General features: G+C 42.4%; 1 protein-coding gene across 4 annotated transcripts in view; it reads left to right on the top strand.

Moving 5' to 3' along the window:
* Positions 1-4,358: 4,358 nt before the first annotated feature.
* The window catches only part of TRAM1 (translocation associated membrane protein 1), a 39,394-nt gene continuing 22,138 nt past the window's right edge, over positions 4,359-21,614 (top strand). Inside the window, exons 1-6 of one of the 4 annotated variants that reach the window (XM_002710463.6) lie at positions 4,359-4,630; positions 13,953-14,016; positions 16,020-16,141; positions 16,263-16,379; positions 17,579-17,637; positions 20,597-20,681. In XM_002710463.6, coding sequence (XP_002710509.1) covers positions 4,508-4,630; positions 13,953-14,016; positions 16,020-16,141; positions 16,263-16,379; positions 17,579-17,637; positions 20,597-20,681 — 570 coding nt within the window. In that variant the 5' untranslated portion in view covers positions 4,359-4,507. Of the gene's footprint in view, positions 4,631-5,034; positions 5,493-13,952; positions 14,017-16,019; positions 16,142-16,262; positions 16,380-17,578; positions 17,638-20,596; positions 20,682-21,614 lie in introns of those variants that run through there. The other 3 variants (XM_051843828.3, XM_089335372.1, XM_089335373.1) reach the window with 3 other exon arrangements.

Raw genomic sequence — 21,614 nt, 5'->3', positions numbered from 1 at the left:
AGTGCAAGGTGGGAGCTCCAGTGCCTGACCGAGCACAGCAGCGGCCCAGGGACTCACCATCTCTGCCCAGTGTGGGACTCTCCGTGGGCAGAGTTTGTGTAGAGCCTCCCACTGGGAGGCTTCTTAGCTGCTCCTCAGCCTGAAGCTCTTCCTGCCTTCTTGCTTTCACAAGTGTGAGCCCTATCTTGTGGTCTGAAGTCTTTCCCTGCTGATTCTTCCCACTTTCCTTTTCACAAGAGTTATCACCAATCAATCTCTTCTAACTCTGTCTCGACCATCAGTTTCCTGGACAGCCCAACCGCAGACAACCACACAACCTCCATCTTGCCAAGAGCTCTGGTTGACCATCACATTTAAGTCATTGAAAGAACACCTGTGGGTGTTTCTCATAAAGTAGCAAAAAAAACCAAAATAATTGAAAGGACAAACATGAGTTTAACAACTCAATTTCCTAGAAGTAACTATGCATTTCCTAAATGACCCAGAACATTTTCATTGTGCCTGCAGTGACTTTTCAAAAACACCTGTCCCATTGGAAATTGCTTATTCTGTATCTTCCATTCCAGGCCTATGTTTCAAGAACAGAGACTAAGTCTGTCTTGTTTACAGTGATATGCTTTGTAGTCAGTATTTACTCGGTGCACTGTAAGTTCTCCTCAAATACGAGGGTACTTCAAACTGTTTCTGGAAAATGGAATTGGAAGATAAGTTTGTTTTGATGCAAAAATTGTGAAATCAATGCAGAGTTTTTCATAATATACATTGCCCATGAATTTTCTGAAGACCTTGTATCTTTAAAATGAGCAAATTTGTAGAGTCGTATTTCAATTCACTTTTATATTTGTTTTTTCGGGTTTCCTTCTAGTCCTTGTGAAGTCTTTATTTTTTTTCAACAAATATTGAGCGCTAAAAGCTTGACAATATAGTGCCAACTACCAGAAGGTACAAAGATGAGAAGACTCCCAATTCCTGAGGGGCACTAGTTGATTGGGAAGATTGACTTAAAAATAATTAGAATACAGTATGATAATTGCTAAAGTGATATAAATACACAGCTGAATAGACCAACATGTAAGAACTAAAACTGTAAAACTCTTAGAAGAAAGCACAGGAATAAATGATCTTGAGCTACACGATGATTTCTTAGACCAGACCCCAGAAACAATGAGAAAAATAAGACAGTTAGGTTAGACTCCACCAAATCTAAAAACTTTTGTGCTTCAAAAGACATCATCAACTAAAAAGATAACAGACTAGGAGAAAAGATTTTCAGATCATATAGCTGATAAGAAACTGGTATCTAGAATTCTTTTTTAAACCCTTAAAACTCAATACATTTTTAAAAAATAACTCAGAAAATGGTTAAGAATTTGAGTAAATATTTTCCAAAGAAGATAAACAAATGGCTAGAAAGTACATGGAAGTATGTAATTTTCAGATCACATATTTGCTAAGAGATTGGTAGCCAGAATGTATTTTTTTTAAACCCTTAAAACACTGTAAATTTTTTTAAATAACTCAACTCAGAAAATGGTTAGGGATTTGAATAAACATTTTTCTAAAGAAGATAAACAAATAGCTAGAAAGTACATGAAGTGGCTACCAGTCAACACTATCAATCATCTGGGAAATGCAAATCAAAGTCAAAGAAACTACTTCTTAGTCACCAAGACAGATAAGAAAGACAGAAAATAACAAGTATTGACAATGTTGTAAAGAAACTGGAACACTTGTAAATTGCTGGTAAGGTTGTAAATCGGTACAGCCACTTGGGAAACTAATCTTTAAATTCTTCAAAAGGCTAAAATTGCTAATGACCAACAATTCCACTGTTAGAATACACCCTAAAGTATTGAAAACAGGTGTTCAAACAAAAACTTGTATATATATGTTCACGGAGCATTACAACAGTCAAGAGGCAGAAACAACACAAAAGTCCACCTACTGATGAGTGGATGACTAAAGTGTGATACATCCATTCAAATGAATAGCATTTGGCCATAAAACAGAATACTGATACATATCGCAACACAGAAGGACCTCAGAAATATTGTCTTAAGTGAAAACAGCCACAAAAGAAAGACTATGATCTTATTTACATTAAATGTCCAGAACAGGTAAATAGAGAGGGACAGAAAACAGATCAAAATCGATTACTGACTGCCAAGAGGTGCCAGAGTGCAGGGAAATGGTAAATGACTGATAATGATAAAAATGTCCTAAAATTAGATTATCGTGGTTGTAAAATGTTGTAAATACACTCCAAAACCACTGAACTGTACATTTTAAATAGGTGAACTATGATACAAATTATATCTTAATAAAGCCCACCTTTAAAAAAATACAGTTGACTCATAAGGGACAAATGGCTTAGGTCAACCTGAGAATTTAGTGGTTTCGAAGAGGTCACATGTAAATGAGACCCGAGGGAAGAATAGGCATCTTCTGGGTACATGAGAGGAGAGAACATTCCAGAAAGCAGCAGCAGGCAGGCACAAAGGCAGGGAGAGCATGGGAAGCAAGCGTGGCATAGTGTGTACCGTGTGAGTACTCGGTGAGCTGGTGTTACAGAGATGGGAGCCTACAGTAGCAGGGCTGGAGTTTGCTTGGACAGGCAGGAACCAGATCAGAAAAGGCTACTTAGTTATGGTAGCTTTCCAGGAAGGAAAAGGGAAACCAGTGAAAAAATGTGGACCCTGTGAAAAGCATCACTCTGATCTGAAAATTTGAAAGTGATCTGGAGGGAAATAAAACTAGCGATCGCCTGGAAAAGAGGAAAATAACAATAGTGAACTTGAACTAAATGTATGGAGCCCTAACTTTCTAAGCCCTAACTTTCCTTCAGTCATCTCACCTAAGTGTGGAAGTCGGCATTTCCATTGTCTCCACTTTGTAGCCCATGGCTTGCTCCTTCATCTCCTCAGCTCTTCAGGAAAACGTCACTTCCTTGTGCCTCCCCTATTCCCCTTGATTTGTATTTCCCCTGAAACCTCAACTCATTTTAACATATTTCATTTCTTTTTTAAATCTTGTTCAAAGACTCTCTCCCCATGGGGCAGGTGTTGTGGTGCAGTGAGATAAGCCACTGCTTGGGACACCTTCATCTCCTATCCTAGTGTCTGGGATTTGCTTCCAGCCCAGCTTCTGGCTAATGTGCCCCCCAGGAGGCAGCAAGTAATGGCTCAAGTACTTCGGTCCCTGCCAACCACGTGGGAGATCCAGCTGGAGATCCTGGCTCCTGGCTTCACCTGCTCCATCTCTGGCTATTGCAGGCATTTGAGGAGTGAACCAGATGGAAGATCAAGCTCGCTCTCTCTTTCTCGCTCACTTTACCTTTCCTGTAGCTAAAAAATAATTTTTTTAGAAAAACCATAAGAAGAAAACCCGTATTCTTAAACCACTAAATGATTCCACCGGAGTTGTAACAACATCCTAGGCAAGAGATGAGACTCCCCTGGGGCTGTGGAAGTGAGAAGCAGGGAAGGGTTGGGATCACCTGGATGTAGTGATGGATCGGCCCCAAAGGGCCCCGTGTGTGATGACTTTGGTTTCTAGGTTTGGCAAATGGGTAAACAGTGGTGCAATTCATCAGGAAAGGAATTAGTGAGGACTCCTGGTTCAGGCAGAAGGATGAACGGGAACATCGAATCCACAGTCCCACTTTACCATCTCCTGGATTACTAAAAAATCGCCGTTAATATAAAGTATGAAGCAAGTAAACCCAAACTGACCCCATCATCTTCAGCCTCATGCCCGGTGGAGCGTGCGGATTGGGATGGACTGGCGGGACTCGGATAGAGACAGTTTTCTGTTTGCTTTTTAAAGCTAGTGCAAACTTAGGAGGAAAAAGCCCCCAAGAGTGCTGAAACTAACCCTGAGGTGACTCTGAAGGCAGAAGCTAACCCGGAGAAAGCGCTCTGTGCGTTGTGTAGGCGGGCCACAGAAGTACTTTGGGGATCATCTAGACGTCCGGCAGCGGATCACAGAACGGACTGTCATCAGCGTGTCAGCAGACTTCTGCAGGCAAGCCGGTGACGGCAGGAGGGCGGGAAGGCGTGCTTGCAGGTGTGCGCACACAGCGCGCGGCCGCCCTCGGACCCGCAGCGCTCTCCGGGGCCTCGCGCCCCAAACAACTCCCAACCCCCGGCCTGGCACGGGCAGGGACGCACCGCTTGGCTTCGGTCCTACCGGCCTCCGGTCCCCAGGTGGCGCTGTGGGCTCTCAAAGGGCGGACGCAGCACGCGAGAGCGTCCTCTCCCTGCTGCGCATGCTCGCTCCCGCTGCGGGCTCACTTTTTTTTTTTTTCTTTCTTTCTTTTTTTTTTTTTTTTTTTTTTTCCGGGCGGCCCCGGCGGCTGCGTACTGGTTGTGGGATGGGAAGTGAAGCCCCAGCGAGCGGCTGCGGCGGGGCTGTGAGAAGCGGCCAAGGAGAGGCGGCGGCGGCGGCAGTGAGTCGGTGAGCAGCTGGGAAGAGCGGAGCACCTGCAGGCACGGGCGGCGGCCCCACCATGGCGATCCGCAAGAAGAGCACCAAGAGCCCCCCGGTCCTGAGCCACGAATTCATCCTGCAGAATCACGCGGACATCGTCTCTTGTGTGGCGATGGTCTTCCTGCTGGGGCTCATGTTCGAGGTGAGCCCGCCCCGCGCCCCCCCAACCGCCCGTCCTGCCGCCCCCCTGCCCGGGGCCCAGGCTGCCCGCCCCGGCCCCAGTGGTCAGGGACCCCGCAGGGGGCTCGGACCGGGGGGAGGGGGAGGGAGGCGCGGCCCCCCGGCGGCCCCCGAGGGTGCGGGCCTTCCCTGCACCGTGCCGGCGGCGGAGCCCCCTCACGGCCGGCCCCGGGGATGCCGAGCCCCCGCGGGCCTCGCCGCCGCCCGAGGGGCGCCGGGGGGCCGCCGCGTCGCCCCCTCCGGCCCTACCCCGCCGCCGCCCCCTCCCGCCGGCCGCGCCGCGCAGTTCCTGGTTCCCGCGAAGGGTTACGTGGCAGCCGGCGAGGGGCCGGCGGGCGGGCGGGGGCGGCCCCTGCGCGCCGAGCTGGCTCGGACCGGGTGGGCGGACTTGGGGGTGGCCCGCCTTGGCCGCCCGGGGCGTCCTGGTGGCCGGAGCTCGGCAGAAGTGGAGGCGCGCCGGCCCCGAGGCCGCAGGCCCCGAGTGACAGGGGCGCCCCTGGGAGGACCGAGCTTGGGGCCAGGCGGGCGTCTTTGCTGGCTGCTTTGAGGGGCGGCGGCCGCCGGGCACCGGCACCCCGAAAGGCACGCTGGGCTCTCTCGGTTCTCCCCTCTTCCACCGATGTTCTTCCCGGGGAGTTCAGCGAACTTTCTGCCCTAGACCGACGAGGGCTGCTCCGTAAATGGAGGTGCGGAACGGCAGCGCCAGGCAGCCTGGAGCGATTCCGTTTCTTGAAGCCGGAGAGGATGAGACTGTCAGGAGTGTGTAAATTCTCTTCCCACAGCTCTCGGGTTTTGATGACTGACTTAACAGCTGTTGAATGCGGGTAATAAACTTTGCAAGGTTGAACGTGTAACCGCCTACTCCCCCCACCCCCCGCTCCCCACTACACACACCCATTCCTTTTCTTTTCCCTTTTTAATTCTTCTCTGGAGCCCTTACGTCACATCAGATGTACTGTTTTACGTACTTATTCTGTCTCCTCCTTCCTGGCTTGTAGCCTTAGCGAAGGCAGATTTACGTGTGTGTGTGTGTGTGTGTGTGTGTGTACTTCTTTTCAGTTCCTAGAATAGTGCCTGGGACATAGGACGTGCTTAAGAAATGAGTGAAATGAAAAGTCTTTCCTTAAGGAAAACCCATGGAACGAGACTGCCAGTGACCAAAAGATGAATAATTTTTTTAAATGGCGCTCGTTGGGGGTTTTTAAACAATGTTATAATTGGGCAGTACCTTACCTTATTTTCACTCCTCTTCAGTTGGGTTTTTCTGGATCTACGTATAGATACTTTTTATCCCTGTTAGTTTCGTATCTGTTATTGAAACCGCCGCTAAAGGAAGCAGCGGGTGTAGATCGTTGAAGGGAAGGCAGGAGGAAACTAACATGTTGCAAGCTTCATTTCAGGCTGGGCTCTGCTGCTTTACCTCCACGTGATTCGTATCTGAGCCTTGATTTTTCCCTCATATGTAGGAATTACAGGTTTGATTATCCCATATCCAAAATGTTTGGAACCAGAATTTTTTTTCTGATTTCAGAATATTTGCGTAGACGTCACAGGTTATACACTCTAAAATGCTAAAATCCACAACTTTTTTGGGCATCATGTCAGTGCTCAGGCAGAGATTTGGTCTGGTGGCTAAGAAGCCAGCCCCTGCCTTGGAATGCCTGGTTGTAGCTCTTGACCCGTTTCCTGACAAATGCAGACCCTTGGAGACACTGCAAGTGAAGGCTCAAGTAATTGGGTTCCTGTCACCCATGGGAGAGAACTGGATTAAGTTCCAGACTCCCAGCTTTGGCCCCTGCCATCGCTGGCATTTGGGGAGTGAATCAGCAGGTGGGAGCACTTGTGCTCATTTTCTCTTCTTTCTCTGCCTTCAAATTAAAGAAAAAAAATTTTTTTTAATTTCAGATTTCCAAGCATTTCAGATTTTTTGATTAAGGAGGCCCACCTGTAATATTTGTTGTACTGGTCTCCTCTGAGCCATTATTGCAAGGATCAGGTAATATGGTGTGAAGAAGGCGTCTGACAGTTTACAAAGCATTTTGTGAATGGTAACCTTAAAAATAAAATGTTAAGCATTTTTACTCACTTTCAGAATTTGATGTTTCTGTATTCTTTCTGCTTTGATAATAAAAGTAGTACTTTTTATATATGCATTATTTTCAACACTTTTGTGTAACTTGCCATAACGCATCTCCACATGGTCAGAGTTCCTGACTCTAAAAAGCAGGCTGGTGGGGGACAGTACTGTTGCCTGCAAGGCATATTTGCAGTACTCTGAATGAAAGGTAATATAAATCAGATATTCTGATACTCAGAGATGGTATAACTTTGCTTTTATGTAAACTAACATTCTCTTATCAGATTTCTAAGGAAAGTTCACCACCCAAACCTTGCCTCACAGGTTAAGGGTTTTTTTTTAACTGAATAAAATTTTTCCTTTGTGTAAATCTGTAAAACTTGTGTATCTAGACACAATAAAAAATACTAACTAGAAGTTTTTAAAGTCAATTCACATGGGAATGTTAATGTGATATAGGGAAGGGGGAAGTTTATGCAAGGTATTTAAGTTTTAAGAGTCTAAAGCTTGTTATCTACGTTTAGGAAAATATTGACTAGGTTAGCTTTGCTGTTTGACTTTCTAGTTGTGCTGCAATAATAGAGAAGTTGATGTCTTGGCAAAGCTGCTGAGCTTTTTATGTAAGTGTATTGAAGAAATGTCAGGATTTATGGTGAAATCAACAAAGACGTAACTGATTGATTACTAGCCAAAATGAAGAAGCAATATTGCTATACCAAAAACTACAGATTCTAAAGGGATCCATGTTCAAGTTAGGACTCTAACTGGATGATCCAGAACATAGGACTACCTAATCTGTAAGTGGGGCCCATTAGACTATTCTGAGAATTAAGTTAGACCAGTCATATGTATAATGCCTAGTTCGATGTTGGGTTGATAAGAGTCATACAGTAAGTAGTAGCTGATATTACTCCTTGGAACTTTGTCAAAGTTGGAAAATAGAAGACAGTGTTTTTATGTTATAGAAGAGCCCAGCAACATCTGAAAAGGTTATTTACTTAAAATGTTGATGAAGAAGAACACAGTTGATTGCCAGGAAATGTAAGAGTGTAATCTCCAGGGAACATTACATTATCAAAATTTACTTACGGATTTTGAAGCTATAGTTTATTATGGTATCTGTCCACTTACTACAAATTATGGTCTATAATTACTGGCTTGGCATTTGAGTTAGGAAAATTTTAATGGGCAAAAAACATAAGGATGCTTGGGAAGCTTTCTGAATGAGAATGAGGAAGAGGAGGGGAGAATCAGGGATTCAGGAGAGTAATACTTCCTCTGGAAGGCCGAGATTCTCCAATAAGCTGGTGAATTTGATATCCAGAAATGAGCATTCCCTTGCAGGAATTGGGTTCATGTAGTAGTACACCTTCCTCTTAACAAATACAGAATAGCTAACATATAACAAGAGGAGCTACAGAGCTCCAACTCATGACCACTTGAAGATACAATGTGATACTCATGATACTGCATACAACACTGAATTAGAGCATTAGATTGTGGTAACCTGTATCTAAATAAATCTGTTTTTTTCTTGTAAATGGACAACAGTGATATAAATGCCCCCAGAGTGTCATAAACTGTTATTTTTACTTTTGAATGCCTTATAAACTTCTGTAGCATATTTATTTTCTAAACCAGTGCATCTTACTATTAATTAATTATTGTTTTATGCTGGCTAGAATGTCAGACTCAAGAAGCCTGGAAAAAGCTAGGGGGGCTGATTACTGGTTTAATGTTTCCTTAAACTTTTTGGAGGTATGCAGTTTGTATTTTTCCTTTTTATTCTGCTTAATGTTACATGCTAAACCAGCTGGAGGCCAGATTTTAATTTTATTTGGAAGCCTAGCATAAACGTATAATCTAATTTTTGTTGCTTTTAGAATTTGATACTAAATTTATCTTTGAAGAATTTCACTTGTTTGTGAAGGACTATTTAGCAGAAAGTTACCTCAACTGTGATAGTGGTGACTTCATGTTGCAAAGTAGAAACAGGGATGTGGGGTGTGAGGGAGAATGTGTGTGCGTGTGCGTGTGTGTGTTTCTATACACAGTCTAAACAAAAAGAGTAAGTGAATTTCAGTAGTCAACTTTATTAAAAATAATCACATGGAAGTAGCATTGCCATAGAAACTCAGGCCATCATTTGAATCCTTGTGATTGACGTGAATTTTAACAGTAGCCTTACTAGCCTTTACTGTTCAATTGATGCTTCAGTATACCTATTCAGCTACTCTGGGGTTCTTATCCTAGACTTCGTCATACAGGTCTAATTTATTTCCAGATCCTGAGTTCCAGGGAGTTGAGCCACAGCCTGCATTTTGTTTGCCTGTTCATTCTACTCCTTGTATTCCAGTGTTCTCCTTGGTTCATTGTTTTAGGGTGCTGTGGACCCCTTTCCTTTTCTCCAGTGCTTTGCTTTGCTTCCTCAGGTTTTGCTGTGCCACAGTGGTCTTCCATTATCTGCAAGGGATATGTTCCAAGACCCCCAGTGGATACCTAAAACTGTGAATGGTGCCAAGCCCTGTATATAATATACCTGCATACCCATCATAGACTTTAATTTAATAATGAGTCCCAGTAGAAGATTAACAGCTATCACGATAACAAATGTAATAATAAAATAGAACTGTTATAACAAAGTACTGCAATACAAGTTACGTGAGTGTGGTCTCTGAAAGCATTTTACTGTAGCACATTCACCCTTCTTGTGATGATGTAAGATGACACTGTGCCTACCTGAGGAGATGAAGGGAGGTGAATGGTGTAGGCATCGTGACTGCCCTGTAAGGGTTGCTTGTAGAAGCACAGCTGTTACAACTGAGTGACTCACCGGCAGGTAGCACACACAGCCCAGGTATCCTGGACAGAGGGATGATTAACACCTGGGGTGAGATGACACACACATTTCATCACACTGCTTAGAGTGGCATGCAATTTTAAACTTGCAAATTGTTTATTTTCTGGAATTTTCCGTGTACTGTTTTCAGATTACAGCACTGAAACTGAAAAGTGAAACCATGGGGTAAGGGGGAGACTACGTGTCTGGCTTTTCTGTGACCTCACATCACAGATGGCCGAGGGTTAGCAGGCAGAGTCAGCCTTGTGCTGAGAGACAGTGTACGCACTGGTAGTTCTAACATGGGAAGTTGGTAACAGCCAGTGATCTTTTTACTCCCCTGCCAGCTCCTACCCCTCCAGAGTTACATGCATACTCATCCTTCCTTATTATGCTTAGTGGATGACATTCCATTTTCCTTCCAGGGAAAATGTTTCAGAGGTGGATTTCTTTACTTTCCTGCTCTTTGAATTTACTTGTCTTATCTCTCTCATCTCCCTAATCTGAGATTAAAAAAAAAAAAAAAAAAACTCCGAAATCAGACTTTTGAGTGCCTATGTGACACAGCAAGTGGAATATTGCCCACCTGACCCTGTGATGGCTCATCAAAGATGCTGTATAAAATTACTTTCAGGCCATTTCCATAAGCTGTAAATGAAACAAATGCATTTCTGTTTTGATTTGAGTCATCCCCAAGATACCTCAATATGTATATGCAAATATTCCAAAATCCAAGAAAATCTGAAATTCTGGTCCCAAGCATTCTGGGTAAGGGATGCTTATGCAACCTATACTACCTTTTTCCTAGTCTAAAAAAGAAACATCGTTCAGGGGTATCCTATCCTTAAAATTTCATTCCCTACCATGTCCTTCCATCCATACCTTTTTATTCGGTATGTGTCATTTCTCCCTTTTTCCTGGCATTTTCCCTATTGCCCCAGCACAAACTCAATCTCTTCCTCCTAAAAATAACACAAATCTTGGCCTGGCATCTACCTGATACCACTTTGTCCCTCTTAGGTTCTTGTTTTTTGGTTTTTTAAACTTTTTTTTTCACATTTTCCATGAACAATTATTTATTTTACTTATTTGGAAGGCAGAACAACAGACAGACAATCTCAGTTTATAAATTAGACCTGTATGATAAAGTCCAGGATATGAACCCTGGAGTGGCCGAACTGAGGTATATTGAAGCATCAGTTGAACAGAGAGACATCTGCCAGTTTGTTCCCCAAATGGCTGTAACAGCCAGGTCTGGGCCAGGTCAAAGCAGGGAAATCCATCTGTGTCTCCTACAAGGGTGGCAGGAACCCAAATACTTGAGCCATCTTCCACTGTTTTCCCAGGTACGTTAGCAGGGAGCTGGATTGGAAGCAAAGCAGCAGGGACTGGAACCAGAGCTCCTGTATTAGATGCTGGCATCGTAAGCGTTGGCTTAACCTGTTGCGCCCTGCCTCTTAGGTCTCTCAGTCTACTGTGGTGTCATGTGTGCTGTTACTACGCTGGAATCACTCAGGCTGTGACCACGGACGACTTCTTAGAACAGCCAGTCTGTTGCTCTCTGCCTGCCACATCTCTTTTGAATCTTTGACTTTCTTAACTGCACCTTTTGAAACCTTCCCCTCTCGGCTTCTGAGATGCCAGGCTGTCTTCATTCTCTTTCCATGTCTCTGACCATTTTTTCCTTAGTTTTGAGGACTTGAAGCTTTGACTTTTCTCTGCTGACTCAACAGGTGTGATGCTTTCTATGTGAATGCTCTGCCCTTCAGAATATGATTTATGTACTTGTACAGTTCAGCTGCTGTCTGAGCCTTCTAAATCTCTGTCTAAGCTGGGCTCTCCCTCCTGAGTTCTAGACCTAGATTTTAGCTGCCCCGTTCTTTCCTCCTGCACATCATAGAAATCTCAGGTAGTTTGTCTGAAACTCAGATTTCTTCCCTTTTGGCCCAAAACCTGCTATTCACTAGTATTCTACATTTTTATTAATTGTGTTACTTTTCACCTAATTGTTTAAGCTACAAGCATCCATAAATCATTTTTTGGCCCCTTCTTGCTTTCCAAGCCTTATTCTGCCTCAGAAGTGCCTCTCTGTCCCATCACCACTTGCCTCAGTCAAACCTTTTTATCTTTCATGTGGTCTCCTGCAAAAAATGTTATGTTTGGCTTGCTTGCTCACTCCAATTTGAATTTGTCTGGTATTTCTTTATTCATTAACATTGACCAATCACCTAACATATGGCAAGCTTCTTGCCAGGCTGTGGTCTCAGCTTTTATGGACCTTACTTTCAAGAGGATGAGGCAAAAATTACAAATGCAGTCAGGCCAGAGGATGTCTTTGGAAGAAAGGAATGCTGTTCTCTGAGGTGCTCTAATGAAGGAAATGACCTACCCTAGAAAGATGAGGCTTCCTTGAAAAGGTGTGACCGACTCGAGTGAAGAAGGGTAAGAGGAACTGCAGGGGCAAGGGAGCAGGTGGAAGTGGTCTGAGGGGAGGGCAGAGGACAAGGGGAAGAGTCCAAACAGAAAGAATTGTGTAAGCCACATGAGCCTAGAAAGATGGGAATCCAGTAAAGGAGTTTTGGCAGTAAAGTGGGCCGCGTAGTAACAAGGCAGAAGGTCATTGTGGTTGCTCTGCAGAGAATGTATCCAAGGGGGCTTGAGGAACCCCTTGGTGGAACACAGCCAGCAGTCTTTCTAAAAGACAAAAATAAACTTCCCCTTCCTAGCATTCTCCAGTGGCACTAAAATAAAATCTACACTACATAACTCCATAGTGTCCTTCCTAGCATCCTATAAAGTGTCTACATTTTTCTACCGCACCCTGGTGTGCACCCTAGGCCTAGCCTTGAGTTTATGGCTACTTGATCTTTGCACCTTTTTTTTTTTTTTTTTTTTTTTTGAGATTTATTTATTTAGGGACTGGCATTGTGGCATAACCGGTTGAGCTGCCCACTGCAACACTGCATCCCATATGGGAGCCTGGTTCAAGTCCTGGCTGCTCCACTTCCAACCCAAATCCCTGCCAGTGGACCTGGGAAACAGCAGAGGATGGCTCAAGTGCTTGGGCCCCTGCACCCACATGGGAGACCCCAAAGAAGCTCCTGACTTCAGCCCAGCTCCAGCCATTGTGGCCATCTGGGGAGTAAAACAGCAGATGGGAGATAATCTCTCTGTCTCTCCCTCCCTCTCTCTCTGTAACTCTGCCTCAAATAAAGTGAATCTTAAAAAAATTATTTACTTATTTGAAAGAGAGAAAGAGGGAAACAAGCAGATCTCCATCAGCTGGCTGCAATGACTGGGACTGGGCCAGGTCAAAGTCAGGAGCCAGGAGCTTCCTAGGGTCTCCCACATGAGTGCAGGGACCCAAGCATTTGGGCCATCTGCTACTGCTTTCCCAGGCACATGAGCAGAGAGCTGGATCATAAGTGGAGCAACCAGGGCATGAACCAGTGCCCATATGGGATGCCAGTGTCACAGGCGGTGACTTTACCTGGTCCGCCACAGCAGTTGGCACCGATTGACCTTCGCACTTTCTGTATCTCCAGGCATGTGCTACTCGCCTCATTCTCCCTTTTGTGCCTGGGGAACCTCTGTTTTCCAACAAGACATGGCTCCAGCACCACCTCACTTGAGAAGCCTTTCAGAAATAAGAATATCACCATTGATCCTGAGTTCTCATAGCATAAGTTATTGGCACTGATTGTGCCACGTTTCAGTGTGTTGCCCTCTCTGGGAGGGCGGCGGGGGCGGGGGGCACTGCTGAGCTGCTTGTCATCCAGGGTTGTTTCTTCTGTCTCATTTTATCTTTTTTTGTCTGGCACTGTGCTTGGTGGCCTACGGCTGTTAAGCAGTGCTATTTTCTGTTGTGACTTTTACCAAAAATTAGTCCGTAAGACATTTCCTGACCACTTCATGCCATGAAGGTGAGATCGACATGGTACAGTACCACAGACCCTGAGTTCCACTTTCCTCATTTAATTGGCCTTTCGTTCTGTTAATTTTCAATTTTTCTTGGTAGGAACTTTGTGTTCAGTGTTTAGATAGGCCTAGAGTAGAGTCATTATATGTCAAACCATTGTTGATGGAACAGCAGGAAGGTATTTCTTGTGAGATCTTAAAAGTTAAGGATGAATTATACAATCTCATCTAAATGCAGCCAAGTACTCTGAAAAAAAAAAAAAAAAAAAGAATTTTCTGATAAATTTTGCTAACTCCCAAGCTCCTGTGATCAGGAATTTTCACTGTGCCTGACAGGAGCGCCCATACTTTTGATTCTTAAATCTGGGGGCAGCTGATAATATCTTTGCCTCTGGTCTCCTTATTTGGGGGAGGGCCACGTATTGACTTGACCTTTTTCTTTCTTTCTAGATAACAGCAAAGGCTTCTATTATTTTTGTTACTCTTCAGTACAATGTGACCGTCCCTGCAACAGGTAGGTACTTTTGTCAAGAATTTCCTGTTTTAAGTAGTTCAGTTGAACAGACTTGGCAATATACACAAACCCCAGACTCTGCGTTAATCTTCACAGATCTCATCCATGATCAGGCTGAACATTATTTTGTAATGCAACTCTGGATGCTTTTAGTTGGCTTCATCCTACATGTTATATGAACATCAGTTTTACATATTAAGTGTTTATATATGTTTTTGTCTATGGACTTTAAATTCCATGCCTTCTCTGCCCTTTGATCTTTTCATAAGAAAATTCTGGGGGCCAGTGTTGTGGCATAGCTGATAAAGCTGCTACCTGCAGCACCGAATTCCCATATTGGTGCTGGTTTGAGTCCAGCAGCTCTATATCCAATCCAGCTCCCTGTTAATGCAGCTGGGAAAGCAGCTAGAAGATGATCCACGTGCTTGGGCCCCTGCCACTCACATGGGAGACCTGGATAAAGCTCCTGGCTCCTGGCTTTGGCTTGGCCCAATCTTGACTGTTGTGGCCATTTGGAGAGTGAACCAGCATACAGAATATCTCTCTCCCTCTCTAAATAAATCTTTTTTTTTTTTTTAAAGAAAATTCTGGGACTATATATCTTTGATTTATTTAAAGTATCATTGTTAAGTGAGACCTTCTAAAAACAATATTCAAGTTCAGTTTTTCTGACTTGAAAGTTATAATCTGACCGTATAATGATCTTTTGTTGTGAAAAAATTTTATTAGAGAATGGTTTTTGATTAGAATATTAGGAAGCTTAAGGAATTATGTGGTAATAGCATACAAACCACATTTTTAGATTTATTTAAAAATTTTTTTTCTCAGTCATGCTGTACGAAAATCAGGTTGTTTTTCCAAGATAATTGTACTTGTGTATGATGATAAGATTAACCAGCATGGGTAAAAGATGAGGTATTTGATTAATAAAATATTAACATATTCAGGCAGTAAACCTCCCCACAGGTTTTTATTTCAAATGTAATGTGAGTTTTTGTTCAGCTCAGTATAGTTTTATAAATATCTGTTACTGATTTTGATATCAAGTTGCTAAAAACTATTATGCTGTCGAGGCTTTTAATTTATCAGAAAGAGAGACGGAGAGGAAGGAGGAGGGAGATCTCCCATCCATCTATTGGTTCACTCCCCAATGCCCACAACAACTAGAGCTGGACCAGGCTGAAGCCAGGAACTCAGTCTGGGTCTCCCACAGGGGTGGCAGGGATCTATTTGCACCAACAACTGCTGCTCCCCTAGGGTGCACGTTAGCAGGAAGCTGGAATCTGGAGCATAACTGGGACTCAAACCTTGGCACTCTGATGAAGGAGCCCTCCCAAGCAGCTTCCTAACTGCTGTGCCAAATGCCCACCCCACTGTCCTAAAATTTGAATATGCCAGGGATTTTACCTAAGTGGTTCCCAACTACACAAAGTTTGAGAACAATATATGGCAGCAATTCAGAAGTATTTGATTAAGACTTACTTTGAAAAATTGAAGCAGTTGCAAGGATTAAAAATAATTTTAATAGATGCCCCATCTCTACAGCCTCTCAAAACTAAATCAGATACAATCAAATCAGTTTTTCCATCTGAATCGAAATGTAGTATCTAATTTGAAAAAGAGATGGAAAATTTCAAAGGTTCTTTGGAAAGATAGGCAAATAGGCTAAGTATAATTTTATCAATGTAACCTATAACCCTGGGCTAATATCAGTTTATAAAGTGTACCTCCCCTCACCTGTTTTTTGGTCTTTAATGGCTGTAACTAACATGTGTCAAGTCTTTGTAAGTAATTTCTGAAGTTTTAGATTTCTAGATAGTCTCTTCCTCGATTTCCATTGCCCCCTAAGATTCAAGATGTCTAAGAGCAAATTATGATGTTTGTATATAACTTTTTTATTAGGTTAGCTTTCTTTTGTTTGTTTCCATAACTATGTTGTACTTAGTGCTGTTTTTATAATCTTATGTATATTTTTGTGTATGTGTGTCCTTTTTGGCCTTCAGAAGAACAAGCTGCTGAATCAGCATCCCTTTATTACTATGGTATCAAAGATTTGGCTACAGTTTTCTTCTACATGCTAGTGGCGATAATTATTCATGCCATAATTCAAGAGTATGTGTTGGATGTAAGTATTCAATCTTAGAAATCTATACTTTGTAAAGTACCAGATCTCCCTTATATGATAGTCCATATTAAACATATTTTGTAATTTACTCTTAATTACTTATGGCTGTTTTTATTTTTAGAAAATTAACAGGCGAATGCACTTCTCCAAAACGAAACACAGCAAGTTTAATGAATCTGGTCAACTTAGTGCATTCTACCTTTTCGCTTGTGTTTGGGGCACATTCATTCTGATCTCTGTAAGTATGTCCCTGTAATATTATTCTCTTTCCTCATCTAAAAATTGGAACTCTGCAATAAACTAGTGTAAATTAAGAGGTTCAGTGATAAATTTCCCTGTTAGGTTTTTATACAGCAAAAATTGTATACCATTTACTGTTACCTTACTCATTTTCTGCCATTCTAGATGTTTATATCTTATAGTCATTTGCAAATATTGCTGTAATAGCAAAAGTTTAAGATGTCTGTGATACTCTTATTAGTTTACATGACTTGTGATTTTTCCAGTTCTTTCCTATTTTTTATATAAGCAATTTAAAAGTATGGCTTTTCAGTTAAGGTGATCAAAACCCTTCATTATATCACTCTAACTAATGAGATCATCTTTAATAGCAACAATAATTCCTTTTATACGGTACTTCATGGTTTACATCCTTTGTTGGGCACATAAATTTTTAAAATTGATGTGTTAGAGATCAATAGCAGGCAAAAAATCTCCCATGATATAACACTCTGTTGGAGACGACCAAACTCCAACTTTTCAATCCAGTGCTCATACCATTTTACTCTCCTGCTTTAATAATACGTTACAAATATGCAAGTATATAAATTAAAGTTTTATGTATTTTGTTTAAAAAAATTAGAAAGTTCTAGTTCTATGGGGAACTTTTCTTATTAAAGTGTTTTCTGGTGTTGTTACATGTGCAGTAATTCTCACTGAAGCAGATGTGGTTATGTAAGGAAGAGAGCTGTAAGAAAGAGAGCTGGGTAGAATATTATGGACACAGTTCCCTAAAACCAGGCTGCACTCTGATCCTGTCTCCTGTCAAGTGCTCTCTTTTCTTAAAACACTTCTTTGATTATCCAAGGCAAAATGTATCTCTCTTGTAGTGCCTTTTCCTCTGTTATGTACCATTACTTGTATATTCCTTATTTTATCTTTGATTGTATATATGTATTTTTTTACTATACTGGATTGAAAGATTTTTGAAGGCCAAAAATTGTTTCCTACTTTGTTCTGCATGTGTCACATCGATTTTTCACTTTGCTGAAGTAAACAATTCAAATTGAATTGACAGTAACTAAAATGTTTGACTTGAATTGATTTTTTTGGCACCCTCATAGAGAAGTATAAATGTTTAAGAAATGAAAATATTGTATTATTTTCCGAGAAGTTTGTATTATACTCATAGGCTAATCTTTATATCTTTTTTCTTAGGAAAACTACATCTCAGACCCAACTATCTTGTGGAGGGCTTATCCTCATAACCTGATGACGTAAGTCATTTAATTTATACAGGACTTTCTTAAAGTACTATGGTCTTGACACTATTAAGCAGAATTCATTCCTGTTATTCTCCTTAGGGATGTAGTAGGCAAATTAATAAAACGAGTGAAAGTATGTCTTTGGCAGATCCACTGTCAAAATAGTGTGTACTGTTTTCAGTCTGTAGTCTTTTCAACACCTTCATTAGTGTGAGACAACTGATTTTCACCATAATGTCAATTTAGTACTCTTCCCTTTCATCTCCCTCCTTTCCCCTTTTCCATATTTTCGCTTCTCTTCTTGTCCCACTCACAGCTTCTTTTCATGCCTTCTTTCCTAGTCTCTTCTATAAGCTTTAGCCTAGGGATTTTTTATCTTTCTAGCCCACGAGGTTTCTGTACAGTGCTACAGGAGCTCAGTGGTTACAGACACATTCAAATAAAGTACTCATTGGCCAAGCCCAGCTCTAGTACAGCTATTCCACATGAACTTTCCTTGCTATGTTAGCTATATTGCTCTCTTGGATCCCCAAATTTGTCATTTTGGCGTGTACTTTAGATAGCATATACATATTGTCTCCATTGTTCTATAGCTGTTTTATTTATATAAGTGTATGATACCTTTACCCACCAAGATCATAATGTGCCTTGGTGGCAGTAAGAACTGTCTCCTCTTCATTTTTTGTTCTTTGTTGTGCCAGTTAGATTGTAGATGCCTGTTACCTAGGCAGTACTCAGTAATACATTGTGATCTGAGAACTACAGACAAAGATCCAAAGGAAAGAAGGAAATGACATGAGCATGCATATCTTTTGTTTAGAAAACTTTTATTTAATAAATATAAATTTCCAAAGTACAACTTTTGGATTATAGCAGTTTTTCCCCCCATAACCACCCTCACACCCGCAAACCATCCCATCTCCTACTCCCTCTCCCATCCCATTCTTCATTAACATTCATTTTTAATTATCTTTATATATAGATTAACTTAGTATATACTAAGTAAAGATTCCAACAAATTGCACCCACACAGACACACAAAATATAAAGTACTGTTTGAAGACTATTTAATTCTCATAGTATAACACATTAAGGACAGAGATCCTACATGGGAGTAAGTGCACAGAGACTCTTGTTGTTGATTTAATAATTGACACTCTTATTTATGATGTTAGTAATCACCCGAGGCTCTTGTCATGAGCTGCCAAGGCTATGGAAGCCTCTTGAGTTCACAAACTCCGATCTTATTTAGATAATGCCATAATCAAAGTGGAAGTTCTCTCCTCCCTTCAGAGAAAGGTACCTCCTTCTTTGATGGCCCGTTCTTTCAACTGGGCTCTCATTCACAGAAATCTTTCATTTAGGTCATTATTTATTTATTTATTTATTTTGCCACAGTGTCTTGGTTTTCCATACTTAAGAAATTCTCATGGGCTTTTTAGCCAGATCTGAATGCTTTAAGAGCTGATTCTGAGGCCAGAGGAGCATGCATATCTTTAAGCTCAAGCAATAATACTGTTAGTCATTCTCCGATTTTAAAAAGTTACATTAATTCAATGAATGTCTGTGGACAGGGTTAGAAACATATTTATGTGGGTATGTATTTCCCCTTTTTCCCCTTTGGAAATTATTTAAAATATCTTTGTATTTTCTATTTTTGACTTCTTAAGGGGAGGGAAAGGGGAACGTAATAAAGGGCAGGTGGGAGAACTAGAGGGACACCAGAATACTTTAAAAAGTCAGTGTAGAGGGACACCGGAGTACTTTAAAAAGTCAATGAAAAATGCAAGTAAAAAAAAGTATTTTGGTGCAAAAAATTTTTTGAAGTCTCTGCATAGAAGTGGTCTTCAGAAAACTCATGGAATTGTATATTTTGAAAAACTGAATGGATTTCAGAAATGTTTTTCATCCAAATAACTGTGTATCTTTTACTAACACTTTTCTGCACACTTGGAAATAGCCTTGTACAATGTAAAGGAGGAGACTTTTGATTCTTTGTTTTTTATTTTTTTTTATTTTTTTTTTTTATTTTTTAACAGGCAGAGTGGACAGTGAGAGAGAGACAGAGAGAAAGGTCTTCCTTTGCCGTTGGTTCACCCTCCAATGGCCGCCGCGGCCGGCGCGCTGCGGCCGGCGCACCGCGCTGATCCGATGGCAGGAGCCAGGTGCTTCTCCTGGTCTCCCATGGGGTGCAGGGCCCAAGCACCTGGGCCATCCTCCACTGCACTCCCTGGCCACAGCAGAGAGCTGGCCTGGAAGAGGGGCAACCGGGACAGAATCCGGTGCCCCGACCGGGACTAGAACCCGGTGTGCCGGCGCCGCTAGGCGGAGGATTAGCCTAGTGAGCCGCGGCGCCGGCCCGAGACTTTTGATTCTAAACTGAGTAGGATTCACCTCCTGGGGAGCCCATCTATGCTTTACTCCTCTCTTGCATCCAGGCTCTGCCTCCATTTACCTGGGGCCCTCTCCATGTCACAGCCAGCTAGAATCACCACCTCTCCCTATGAAAGATACCAGAAGAGACTTGAAACTGGGAGCACCCTGGTTTCAGGAGATTGCTAGTCAGTGCGCCTTCGTTCTTGTGTCAGCCTTTTTGCCCTTGCTGCCCCTGTTTTGACAAACCTCAGAGCTCTGTGGGTTGATCCTGTTTCTTACCTTTTCAGTACCCGGTGTGACATACTGATCACCATTAAATGACTGACAGACAGGGGGCTCTGACTCCTTCCAGCTAGCTTGCATGTTAATAGTCTTCTTTGCCTACTGGTTAATTAGGGGAACAGGCAGAGGGGAATTGACTGATGGTAGTATCCCTGGGAGATTGGCTTTTGAAGAGGTGTTACAGGTATGTAGAAAATTGTGGTGTGATGGTTACACAAAGGTAGCTACTTACTGTATCCTGATTTCTAGTATTTGTTTACTTTGTTTAAAAATGTGCTTTAAGGGCATTTTTTCACTTTCTTATGTTGTGCAGATTTCAAATGAAGTTTTTCTACATATCACAGTTGGCTTACTGGTTTCATGCTTTTCCTGAACTCTACTTCCAGAAAACCAAAAAAGTAAGCTGGGAATTTGAAGTTTTAAAAACTTATCATTTGTTTTTTGAAAAGTCTTTATGAAGTTAAATGTTTCTTCATGTCTTTGCTATCCCTTTCTCACTTGACTCTTTCCCTTTCATTGTCGCAGCTCTACCCTTCCATAAAAACTAAAACTTGGCAGGGACTGGCACAGCAGCAGAGTGGGCTAAGCCCTCCACCTGCAGCACTGACATCCCATATGGGCACCAGTGCATGTCCTGGCTACTTCTCTTCCAATCCAGCTCTCTGCTATGGACTGGGAAGGCAGTGGAAGATGGTCCCAGTGCTTGGGCCCCTGTACCCCTGTAGGAGACCCAGAAGAAACTCCTGGCTCCTGGCTTTGGCCTGGCCCAGCTATGGCCATTGCAGTCATTTGGGGAGGGAACCAGCGGATAGAATACCTCTCTCTCTCTCCTTCTCTGTAACTCTACCTCTCATATAAATTTTTAAAAATTCTTTAAAACAAAAATTAAGATCTGAAATGGATAGAATAAAGGTAAATGTAAGAGACATTCAAAAATAAATAAATAAATCTTTCAAATATTTCTAGAAAAAAGTCTTCAGTCATTATTTTAAGAGGGATCTGGGGCCAGCGCCATGGCTCACATGGTTAATCCTCCGCCTGCGGCACCGGCACCCCATATGGGCGCCGGGTTCTAGTCCCAGTTGCTCCTCTTCCAGTCCAGCTCTCTGCTGTGGCCCAGGAGGGCAGTGGAGATAGCCCAGGTGCTTGGGCCCCTGCACCCGCATGGGAGACCAGGAGGAAGCACCAGGCTCCTGGCTTCGGATCGGTGCAGCACCAGCCATGGTGGCCGTTTGGGGAGTGAACCAACGGAAGCAAGAGCTTTCTCTCTGTCTCTCTCTCTCACTGTCTGTAACTCTGTCTAATAAATTTAAAAAAAAAAAAAGGATCTT

The sequence above is a fragment of the Oryctolagus cuniculus genome, chromosome 6 (assembly GCF_051225735.1).
Source record: "Oryctolagus cuniculus isolate XC-2025 breed Fujian yellow rabbit chromosome 6, ASM5122573v1, whole genome shotgun sequence".
Taxonomy (NCBI): Eukaryota; Metazoa; Chordata; class Mammalia; order Lagomorpha; family Leporidae; genus Oryctolagus; species Oryctolagus cuniculus.
Note: the sequence above shows the minus strand (reverse complement) of the source record. Positions and strands in the feature narration are given on the sequence as shown.